This window comes from Hemitrygon akajei, chromosome 17, assembly GCF_048418815.1.
Source record: "Hemitrygon akajei chromosome 17, sHemAka1.3, whole genome shotgun sequence".
Lineage (NCBI taxonomy): Eukaryota > Metazoa > Chordata > Chondrichthyes > Myliobatiformes > Dasyatidae > Hemitrygon > Hemitrygon akajei.
Genome location: NC_133140.1, coordinates 37,067,214 through 37,079,875, shown reverse-complemented (window position 1 = coordinate 37,079,875; position 12,662 = coordinate 37,067,214). Strand labels below are relative to the sequence as shown.

At 40.8% G+C, this 12,662-nt stretch overlaps 1 protein-coding gene across 5 annotated transcripts in view; it reads left to right on the top strand.

The window, feature by feature from the left end:
• Nucleotides 1-12,662, top strand: part of ripor1 (RHO family interacting cell polarization regulator 1) — a 282,943-nt gene that overhangs the window by 237,423 nt on the left and 32,858 nt on the right. For all 5 annotated transcript variants that reach the window (XM_073069931.1, XM_073069933.1, XM_073069928.1 and 2 more), the window contains exons 12-13: nucleotides 8,093-8,222; nucleotides 10,715-11,461. In XM_073069931.1, coding sequence (XP_072926032.1) covers nucleotides 8,093-8,222; nucleotides 10,715-11,461 — 877 coding nt within the window. The remainder of the gene's footprint in view (nucleotides 1-8,092; nucleotides 8,223-10,714; nucleotides 11,462-12,662) is intronic.

Sequence of the window (12,662 nt, the reverse complement as noted above, 5' to 3'; positions counted from 1 at the left end):
GTTGCAAAGCCCATGAAACCAAGAGAAATACAAACTTTTCAGTGCAGTGTAAGAAGATTGGTTTGCAAAGTTCTTTAAATAACTAAGTGGGTTAATAAGTGTAGCCAGCTCACAAATAAGAATTAATTAGCTAATTATTGGATATGAAAGATGTGACATGTTGGAGCTGTGTGGGGGCTATTGTGATCCACTGTAGCCACATCTGAAGTTACTGTTGGCAAAGGGAGGAAATTCAGCTCACAATCAATGAACTAGAGTCTGAGCTTTGGAAACGGCAATATATCCAGGAGGGAGTAAAGTATCTGGATGCTTTGTTCTAGGAGATGATCAACCACTCCAGCCTTCTTGAACTGGAAAAGAACTTGGAGTTGGGGGAAGGGTGCAGTGAGGGTGAAGCTGAGGAGGAAGATTCAGTTACCATGATACCAATATCATTGGTAGGATTTAGAATGATGTCCTGCTGAGGGAATTGGAGTGACTACCATTGGAATTTGAAAGCAAGGCATTTTGGGTATTAATCTCTGGGTGAGGGCACTGCGGTAGCATAGCACTTAGCGTGACACTATTACAGCTTGGGGCATTCCAGAGTTTGGAGTTCAATTCTGGCACCGTTTTTAAGGAGTTTATACGTTCTCTTTATGAGTGCATGAGTTTCCTCCGGGTGCTCCGGTTTCCTCCCACATTCCAAAAACATGCTGGCTAGTAGGTTAACTGGTCATTGTAAATTATCCTGTGATTAGGCTGATATTAAATGGGTGGGTTGCCAGGCAGTGTAGGTCATTTGGCCAGAAGGACGTGCTTCATGTTGTACCTCTAACATAAAATTAAACATTACTACATTGGTAGTGTGCAAAATGGTGTAGGGCAATGACATCTGAACATTGGGCATGTGGCTTGGAGATGGTGTGGGAGAAGTGGCCAGTACTGAGGAAAGTGACAAACGAGTTGAGCTTTGCTTGCATCAGACTGGGACCAGTGTCCTGGTGAATCAAGTAACTTAGTGGTTCCTGAAAATAAATAGTTGAGGGCAAATATTGGGTGATGGAAAAATTAGAATATTCATGTTATTAATAAGAGCAGTGCTAATCAGTGTGCATCTGGAAGGGGTAGTGCACACATGCACACACATAAGAGCGCAACTCTGAATAGCATCAGAATCGGAACAGATTGGTAAATCACTTGGACAAAGTTACATGAAAAACCTGTCTTGTGGATCAGTTTATTGCAACAGTACAACTGTTGCAAGGTAGTACAAGGTTAAACAATGTAAAATAATGGCAGAAAGGTTCTTTACCTGAACACACAGAGCACTCACAATAAGCTGAAATGGTACACAACTAGAATTAAATTGGAACGATCTGATGGCCATTGCAAGGATGTGTTGCAAGATGACAAATCCTCTGGAGCACCTTGAATTTCAGAAGAGACAGAAAAGGTAAAGATGAGATCAGTAGTGAGAACAGTCTTAGCAGTGAGAGATTTTGCAGACAAATCAGTTTGAGAGAGTGGGGAGGGATGAGAACTTCCAAGGAAAATGGTAGGGATCTGCATGACAATAATTGCGGATGACTTCAATCTTAAATTTGGACAAATCCAATTAACATATGTTGAGGATGTGTTTAGAGAATGTATCTGGGGCAGTTTCTGAGAGCAATATGTTGTTGAACCAACCCAGACTATTTGAGTCAAGAGACAAGGCTAATTAAAGATCTCATGGTAAAGGATTTTTTGGGGAAGAGTGAAAATAACAAAATAGATTTACACGGTTTGGAGCAGGAAATGTAGATCTGGAATATCAGGAATAAAAGCATTTATAGAAACATGAAGGCAGAATTGACTTAAAAATACTGGAAAACATTGATTAAGACATTTAAGTAGGGACAGACTTGTGAAAACACATTTTGTGATTCACAACATGGAATTTCTTGAGTCAAAGGGTGGTGAATCTGTGAAATTCGTTGCCACGAATAGCTGTGGAGGCCAAATCATTGGATGTATTTAAAGTGGAGGCTGATAGGTTCTCGATCAGTAAGGGTGTCAAAGGTTGCGGGGAGAAGGTAGGAGAACGGGGTTGAGAGGGATAATAAATCAGCCATGAGATGGAGCAGATGCAATGGGCTGAATGGCCTGATTCTGCTTCTGTGTCTTATGGTCTTAGTTTGTTGAGGAAACAAGAATTATGAGCTGTTGGTGGTTAAGTAAGGAAGTTTAAAATAAATTTATTATCGAAGTGCATGACCCCATATGCAACTCTGAGATTCATTTTCTTGCGGGCATACTCAGTAGATCCCTAATAGAATAAATGAAAGACCGATTACACCAGAGTGCAAAAGACAAGAAACTGTGCAAATACAAAAGGAAAGAAAGAAATAATAAATAGATAAATAAGCAAGCAATAAATATCAAGAACATGAGATGAGCTTTTACCTTGTTCAGTAAACTTTTACACGGAACTTTATCAAATTCCGCGAGGTGAAAGGTTGTGGGCAAGTGAAGTTATCCCCTTTGGTTCAAAAGCTTGATGGTTGAGGATAATATCAAGCTGAAAGGGATGCAAATTATTGGAATGGTAAGTAGTAGACCAGGAATGTGGGAAAAGCGGAAAAAGGAAATAGATGATATGAGTGAGGTATAAAGAAATATGAAAGTGGACAGTTTGAGTGTTTTGCACTCAAGAGGAAGAGAGTAGCTCATGTAATTGGTCCCTGAGAGGGTGAGTCTGGGAGCTGAGAATATGGCAGCATCATTGAACGAATACTTCACATTTTCCTTGTGAAAGATACTAAAAATCATCCTGATTAGTGCATTGTTCAGTTTGTAAATGAAATCTGACACAATCCAACCACAGTCACGGACCATCGTCTGAGCCCCAGAATCCATTATTAAGCCAATGGCAGCAGTGGTTTCTTGAGGAATGTGAGGTAACTAATGGTTATTGTAAATTTGGGTTTCCAAAAGCGTTTGATAAAGTTCCGTGTAAAAGTTTGTTGAACAAGGTAAAAGCTCATGGACCTTGCAAGTAATATATTAACATGGACCAAGGACTTTTTGTCCTCTCACTTAACCATACTAGGGATCTGTCTGGATTATAATACTGGAAAATGTGATGTTAGCAACTTTAAGTTTGAACAAATTCCAATGTTAATCCCTGTTCTGACCTTTAAAGTGAGTTTTATCAAGGCAAAGTGTAACATTTTATGATTGAACTTGGCCTTCCTGACTTTGGGATGAGGCCAGTGAAGTCAACAGCTCCCATGGGAGACATTGTATCAGTGTGTGCCTTCAGGAAAGGAAGGGAGAAGGGTGTGAGTGTCCCAAGAGTGTGTGGAGTTAAATTATTATCCTTTTGTGATAGTGATTGTTTGTTTTACTCATATTTAGATGTTTGATAAAAGTCAAACAGAGTAACATTGATTTGTCTTGGCGTTCTACTTTCCCATAACCTCATGTTATGATTGAAGGTTAAATAAGGATTCCTTTTTTTTTATTTTGATGAGCAATGTTTTGTAAGATGTTCAGAAAGAAGATTTATGCAGCCATCTTTTGCAACCTCGAGGTCATCTAAAGGCCTTTCCTGCCAATGACAAATTGTAGCCCGTTATTGTAGTGCAAGGAAACACAAGCAAGCAGCACTGAAATGAAGGACTAAATAAATGATTTTGTGATCTCAGTAAAGTGTTAGATATTCTCCAGCACACTGGAGATAACTGCTCTGTAAATAGATCTATGTACACCTGAGGGAGTAAATAGTCCCTGTTTAATGTTTAAACCTCTGGAAGTACAGTGCCCCCTGGTTCTCTACGCTGGAGTCTCTATGTAGCATCGTGCTGGGTTCCTGGAGTGAACTGGACTGAACATTTTCCTTCTCTCTGTAACATTCGCCCTTCCCCAGACCCATCAAAGCTCTTTTTGTTGCATGACTATTTTTCTTAAATAAAGTAAGAGAAAACTACATTGCCGTCTTGAAATATAAACTGATGCTATCCAGCAGCAAGTACTGGTGAAAGTAGATTTGCTTGAATCCTCACTGTGTATGATCCTCACCTCCGACCTTTGATGCAGTTGACCCCATATCATCCCCCACCCCCATCCATAGTGGCGACGCCTGACACAGGACTGCACTCAGCTGGTTTCATCCTCCACTAAGCAGTCATGGACAACAAAGCATTCCCTCCCCTGCCTGAACCGTTATCGCAAGGATATATTCTTGGCTTCCTTCCATTTCATGTTTTTGTCCCTTGACGACGGTATTGAAAAACACAACCATCAGTTTCCATGTGCTCTGGCGAAGCCAGCTTCACTGCATCACTTCCTGCTTGATTGTGGCACTGCTTGACTAGATCAAAGTCATCAACTTCAACACCCATTGCAAACTTTTCTCACCTGCCACCAACTCCAGTCCTCCCTCTGGCACGTATTTGACATTGAACCGGGGTCTTCATTGGATGGAACTGCATCCGATTAGGAGCATCTGAACACTGACTGCACTCCACCAAGACCATGTATTACCACCTGCCTTGTGTTGTTTAATCTCTGCCACTACTTCCGCTCAGTTACTTTTGGAAGTTGGAGCCAAGTTGTCATTTATGTATTTGTTTCTAGATACCGTATGATTATGGGAATGTTTTCCTTCCTGACCTTACCTGATATTCATAAACCTGAGCTGTCCAGCTCTCTGCTGTTTCTCTGATAACGCACCATGTTCTTGTTGATCCATGTTGCTTTCTTGTGAAAGCTAACTCCCACATGCAAATCCCTTTGTAGCTTTGTTTAACTGAACTAGGCTAAAGTCTCCTTCAACTCTTTGATGCTCTAAGATCTCTGTGCTGCTCTGTTACATGAATTAATGTATCGCCAGCTATGTTGCAACTATAACCATATAACAATGACAGCACGGAAACAGGCCATCTTGGCCCTTCTAGTCCGTGCTGAACGCTTACTCTCACCTAGCCCCACTGGCCTGCACTCAGCCCATAACCCTCCATTCCTTTCCTGTCCATATACCTATCCAATTTTACTTTAAATGACAATACCAAACCTGCCTCTACCACTTCTACTGGAAGCTCGTTCCACACAGCAACCACTCTCTGAGTAAAGAAATTCCCCTTCATGTTATCCTTAAACTTTTGCCCCCTAACACTCAACTCATGTCCTCTTGTTTGAATCTCCCCTACTCTCAATGGAAAAAGCCTATTCACATCAACTCTATCTATCCTCCTCATAATTTTAAATACCTCTATCGTCCCCCCTCAACCTTCTACGCTCCAAAGAATAAAGACCTAACTTGTTCAACCTTTCCCTGTAACTTAGGTGCTGAAACCCAGGTAACATTCTAGTAAATCTTCTCTGTACTCTCCCTATTTTGTTAACATCTTTCCTATAATTTGGTGACCAGAACTGTACACAATTCGCCAAATTTGGCCTTAAAAATGCCTTGTTCAATTTTAACATTACATCCCAACTCCTATTCTCAATGATAGATAGATAGATAGATAGATAGATAGATACTTTATTCATCCCCATGGGGAAATTCAACTTTTTTCCAATGTCCCATACACTTGTTGTAGCAAAACTAATTACATACAATACTTAACTCAGTAAAAAAAATATGATATGCATCTAAATCACCATCTCAAAAGGCATTAATAATAGCTTTAAAAAGTTCTTAAGTCCTGGCGGTAGAATTGTAAAGCCTAATGGCATTGGGGAGTATTGACCTCTTCATCCTGTCTGAGGAGCATTGCATCGATAGTAACCTGTCGCTGAAACTGCTTCTCTGTCTCTGGATGGTGCTATGTAGAGGATGTTCAGAGTTATCCATAATTGACTGTAGCCTACTCAGCGCCCTTCGCTCAGCTACCGATGTTAAACTCTCCAGTACTTTGCCCACGACAGAGCCCGCCTTCCTTACCAGCTTATTAAGACTTAATTAATGCTCTGATTTATAAAGGCCAGCATACCAAAAGCTTTCTTCACCACCCTATCCACATGAGATTCCACCTTCAGGGAACTATGCACCATTATTCCTAGATCACTCTGTTCTACTGCATTCTTCAATGCCCTACTATTTACCATGTATGTCCTATTTGGATTATTCCTACCAAAATGTAGCACCTCACACTTATCAGCATTAAACTCCATCTGCCATCGCTCAGCCCACTCTTCTAACTGGCCTAAATCTTTCTGCAAGCTTTGAAAACCTACTTCATTATCCACAACGCCACCCACCTTAGTATCATCTGCATACTTACTAATCCAATTTACCACCCCATCATCCAGATAATTAATGTATATGACAAACAATAGTGGACCCAGTACAGATCCCTGAGGCACACAACTAATCACCGGCCTCCAACCTGACAAACAGTTATCGACCACTACTCTCTGGCATCTCCCATCCAGCCACTGTTGAATCCATTTTACTACTTCAATATTAATACCTAATGATTGAACCTTCCTAACTAACCTTCCGTGCGGAACCTTGTCAAAGACCTTACTGAAGTCCATATAGACAACATCCACTGCTTTACCCTCATCAACTTTCCTCGTAACCTCTTCAAAAAATTCAATAAGATTTGTCAAACATGACCTTCCACACACACATCCATGCTGACTGTTCCTAATCAGACCCTGTCTATCTAGATAATTATATATACCATTTCTAAGAATACTTTCCATTAATTTACCCACCACTGACGTCAAACTGACAGGCCTATAATTGCTAGGTTTACTCTTAGAACCCTTTTTAAACAATGGAGCCACATGAGCAATATGCCAATCCTCTAGCACCATCCCCGTTTCTAATGACATTTGAAATATTTCTGTCAGAGCCCCTGCTATTTCTACACTAACTTCCCTCAAGGTCCTAGGGAATATCCTGTCAGGATCCGGAGATTTATCCACTTTTATATTCCTTAAAAGTGCCAGTACTTCCTCTTCTTTAATCATCATAGTTTCCATAACTTCCCTACTTGTTTCTTACCTTACACAATTCAATATCCTTCTCCTTAGTGAATAGCGAAGAAAAGAAATTGTTCAAAATCTCCCCCAGCTCTTTCAGCTCCACACATAGCTGTCCACTCTGATTCTCTAAGGGACCAATTTTATCCCTCACTATACTTTTGCTATTAATATAACTGTAGAAACCCATCGGATTTATTTTCACCTTACTTGCCAAAGCAACCTCGTATCTTCTTTTAGCTTTTTAAATTTCTTTCTTAAGATTCTTCTTACATTCTTTATATTCCTCGAGCACCTCAGTTACTCCATGCTGCCTATATTTATTGTAGATATCTCTCTTTTTCCTAACCAAGTTTCCAATATCCCTTGAAAACCATGGCTCTCTCAAACTTTTAACCTTTCCTTTTAACCTAACAGGAACATAAAGATTCTGTACCCTCAAAATTTCAATGACCTCCATTTCTCTATTGCATCCTTCCCATAAAACAAATTGTCCCAATCCACTCCTTCTAAATCCTTTCGCATCTCCTCAAAGTTAGCCTTTCTCCAATCAAAAATCTCAACCCTGGGCCCAGTCCTATCCTTCTCCATAATTATATTGAAACTAATGACATTGTGATCACTGGACCCGAAGTGCTCCCCAACACATACCTCCATCACCTGACCTATTTCATTCCCTAACAGAAGATTCAACACTGCCCCTTCCCTAGTCGGTACCTTTATGTATTGTTGCAAAAAACTACCCTGCACACATTTTACAAACTCCAAACCATCCATCCCTTTTACAGTATGGGCTTTCCAGTCTATGTGTGGAAACTGCGAAGACTCACTTTAAAAAAAAAATCCTCCACCTTTTTTGACCAAGTTTTTATTCACCTTCATAGTTGCCTTTTGTAGCTTGGTGTCATATTTTGTTTGTTAATGTTTCTGCCAACGATCAGAATGTTTTACATTCAAGGCCTGAGAACAATAGTGACTTGTTCTTGATTTTGCATTAATATTACATCTTGTACAGCACACACTGATCTGCAAAGTTTAAAAAATGTATGGGAAAAATATCTGACTTTGTGGCCTGAAGTGTTGGCAATGTCTCAGTGTCTTTTCTTATTTTGATGTGTTCTCTGTCTTCCAGTCCATTTGATAAAGATGATCAAGCATCTGCTGCAAGCTCGGTGAACAAGGTGGCCACTGTAAACAAGCGATTCTCCACCTACAACCAGAGTCCACCAGATACTCCGTCCTTGCGAGAACAAGCCTTTTATGTAAGTGTCTCTGTGCATGTTCACCTGCGTGTCATTAATGCAGTACTGATGCGGCAGGTAAATTCCCTAAAATACCTCTTTAGAAAATACATTTTCCCTGACAAAATTCTTCAGAAAAACACACTGTCCTCCAGATAGCAGGCTAACTTTAACAGGCTAATCCTGCTACTCTCCAATATTCAATTTATGATTGCTTTCAGAGTTGACTTTGTATCATTTGGTAGTGGGCACTGTAAATGGACTTCTACCACATAAGGATTGACGAAGGTGATGGCCACCAGCTGTTTGAGTGCTGTGATCATGTTTGGTAAAAAAATGAGTGGCCCTGGACACTTGTGGAAGGGAAGCAAGCAACCTTTGTTCTTGAACCATTTATACCAAAATTATCAGTATCCTCAATATGTTTACAATTTCACCACCCCTCAGGTGCTCAACATCTTTGTCTTGATTTTTATCATTTGTACATTTTAAATGCACAGTTATTATGGTGACTGAGGAATTTAGGCAGGATGGAAGAAAGGGTAGTCTCAATAACAATGGACAACTGGTGTGGAAAAAGGGAGTCATCAAAAAAATTAAATTGAAACTTCTAATAAGTCATAACATTTGGATTTGGATGTGTCATCCATAAAGAAGCTAACATTGTGTCCACCAGCCACCATTGCACATAAAAATAATACTGAGCACATGCGTTCAAAAGAGTCCTTGAAAGTGAGACTGTAGATTGTAGAATCATTTCAGAGTAGTGGTGAATGAAGTTATCCATACCGGTTCAGGAGCCTGATGGTTGTAGGGTAATAATTGTTCCTGAAACTGGAGGCGTGAGGCCTAAGGTTTCTGTACCTCCTGTCCACTGTAGTAGTGAGAAGAAGGCATGGCACTGAATGGGGGTATTTGATGATGGATGTTACTTTCTTGTGACAGTGCTCCATTTAAATGTCCCCAGTGGACTGGGATGTCTCCATTTTTTTGTAGACTTTTCCGTTCCTGGGCATTGATTTTTCCATACTAGGCCATGATGCAACCTGTTAGAAAATTCTCCACTCTGCATCTGTAGAAGTTTGCCAAAGCATTTGGTGACGTGCCAAGTCTGCATAAACTTAGAGGAAAGTAGAGTTGCTGTCGTGTAATTCACTTTGATGATGGTCCCAGGGCAGATCCTCTGATGTGTTGATGGCAAAACATTTAAAGTTACTGACCCTCTCCACATTTTGCTTCATCTCCTCACAGGTAATGCTGGTAAATAAATTTTTTGGTGGAAATCTCTATGTTGGGGGTTTGAATTTGGATATAATTGTTCTATTTTCAAATTGACAATCGTGTCTGTTTGCTGTGGAGGTGTTGCTGATATAGAAGGAGTGCAATTTACAGTCAGGGATAACCAGTAGTATGCAAGGTATAAGGCATTTAAGCAGTTGTGGGCTGATTGCAGTGGTTCCTGTTTTTATTATATGGTCAAATTTCCATATCCCTTTGTCATCCTTTTGCTTTAGTCTTTGGACATCATTTAAGGATATTCAGTTTTTTTTTAAAAACCTGTTTCGGGCATTGCTTTGAGTGTGGAAGTTGTTCAGTTTAGGCCTTGTCAGGAACTTTCTACCTGCTTTGTTTAGCCATGTTGTTCTTTTACGCTTCAACTTTTCCAATCTAAAGCAGAACATGTAAAAACTCATAAACACGAGATTCTGTAAATGCAGACTATCTTGAGAAACACACACACAATGCTGGAGGAACTCGGCAAGTCAAGCAGCATCTATAGAAAGGAATAAACAGTTGATGTTTTGGGATGAAACCCTTAACTGGTAAATATTCAGCTAGCTAGGCAGTCTTTGTGGAGGAAGAAGCAATTAATGACCTTTCAACAGATAGCAATTTCTCTCTTTCCAGATGCTGCCTAACTTTCTGAGTATTTCACCATTAATTTTTTTCAGTTCTCCAACGTGTGCAAATGTTTTTTTTCATTTTTGCTTTAGTTTTATAGTCTGCATATAATGATTTGATAATCATTAAATATAACTTGTTCCAAAGGTTCTTTGGAGCACATGTTAAGCCTCAGTCAAATATCTTAATTATTTCTCAATGCTTTGGAGATTTTAATTGCTTCAATTTTAATACGTTTTAAATAATTTTGTGAAAGTTTAAAATCACTCACAGCTTTGACAAATGGAAAAGCCCCACCCCACCAATTCTGTATTTATTTGGGCATTTTGGCAGCAGGAACTCAGTTTCTCACTGCCTGACACCTAATCACTAGGTTTCCTGACACAGTCTGTCCTTACGGTCTTGCTTCCTTTTAGTCCTGAAAGATGGGAGTAATATCTACAATGTTGTTGTTTACATTTCCATTTTTATACCCAGCTAGAGAATAGATTTCTGTTTCAGCATTGATTTAGTATGTCTAAAACTCCCCCCCACCCCCCAGCCACCCCTTGTCCCATACGATGTGCCGTTTGTCCATGAAGCTGACTAAACTGCTGTTCTTTTTTGTTTAGAACATGCTGCGGAGGCAGGAGGAGCTGGAGAATGGTGCTGCTTGGTCCATCTCCTCCGATTCTTCGGATGGCTCTTCCAGTCCACAGTTGTCCATGAGTGTTCGGCATTCGCCCAAGACACTGGTGCAGCCGGAGATCCAGGGAACGGTGCCTAGGATCACCATAACGTTAGCACAGACTGAGGAGGCCCAGTCCGACGGTGCTGGGGGAAGCAGCCATTCGGATGGCGTAAAAACGGCAGGAGAGCTGGAGCACACAACATGGAATGGAAACGTGCCAATTTCCAGAACTCTCAGCCATATCAGTGAAGCAAGCGTAGATGCTGTAATGGACTTGAAGGCCCCAGTGAACACAGTGCTGGAAGCACAGGCGGTTGCCACGACGAGTTTGGCAGCCTCTCCACCAATCCCAGAGGCCATATCTGCCCCGGCTTTGCCTGAGGACAGCATCGATGCTGCAGTGCAGTCTGAGGCTCCGCTGGTGAAGTCAGAAATCCCTCAGGTCCTGTGCAGTCCACAAACTGGGGCTGCTGGTGCTGTCAGGATAGTGCAAGGTGCTGCCCCCGTGGAGGAGAAAGTCAGTAACGAGAAGACTAGGCCAGCGGAGCCAGTCAAAGTGAAGCCCATAGACCCAGGCATTGAGGAAGCTTTGATGATATTAAATTCCACACTTGATGATTATCGAGGCCAGTTCCCTGAGCTCCAGAAGTTGGAGACGGAAGTCAAGCATTTGGAAGAAGTGCTGTTAGTAAGTGTGTTTGATTTGTGTTGGTTGTTATTTAGGAGTGAATGATCTGGTGCAGAATGTAAGTTGTGGGCAGTGGTATGCTTGAGCTGGTTTACCTTTGGAAATTTTGCTACATCTTTTTCAGTTACATTTTCTCAATAATTTCCCTGAGACGGATCCCTCGGTGCACATTAAGTAATTCTGGCCATTGACAGTTTTGTTTCAGTTCCCCCAAGCTTGATGACCTGGGAATAAATCAAGTGAAACCACAGGTTGGAGTTCTTTAATCAGTCAGTTTCTTCTCAATTCCCTGTTCTGGCATGTTACCTCACTTTACCCCAAGGTCATCTGATTTACATAATGAGAACAGTAATTGCCTTCTTTGTCTGAGACGATATCAGTCTGCTTGGGTGTCATGTGAGGGAATGAAGTGTATTGTGTTGCACTCTATTTAATCCTGTTGATGATACAGTGATAAGGTCATACAGCATTGAAATGAGCCCTTCAGCACAATTCATTCGTACCCACCAAGCTAGTCCCGTTTGGCCCACATCCCTCTCAACCCTTTCTATCCATATTTGTATCTAAATGGCTTTTGAACGTTGTCATTGTACCTGACTCAACCATTCTCTCTTTGGCAACCCACTGTTTTACCCTTGTGTCTCCTTTAAAACTTACAGTTCCCACATTAAACATCTGCCCTCTGGTTTTGAGTTCACCTTCCCTAAGAAAGGGGTTGTGTGCATTCACCCTTTCAATTGACCTCGGCAAGATCACCCCTCACTTTCCTATGCTCTGAGGAATAAAATCTAGCCTGCCAACCTTTCCATATACTCAGACCATTGAAATCCTGGCAGCACCCTCATAAATCTTCCCTGTACTCTTTCCAGTTTAACGATGCCTTTCTTACAACAGTGTGGTCAGAATTGTACACAGTATTCCAAACATGGCCTCACCAGTGTCCTGCACATGAAAGTTCAAAATGATTTTATTATCAAAGTATGTATATGACACAATATGCTACCATGAGGTTCATTTTCTTGCAGGTTTTATGGGAAAATAGAGAAATACAGTGGAATTTATGAAAAATTTAAAATAGTAAAGACTGGCAAACAGCCAATGTGCAAATGGTAAAAATGTAAATACTGTAAATAATATGAGTTGTAGTGTCCTTGAAAGTGAGTCTGTAGGTTGTGGAGTCAGTTCGGAGTTGAGGTGAATA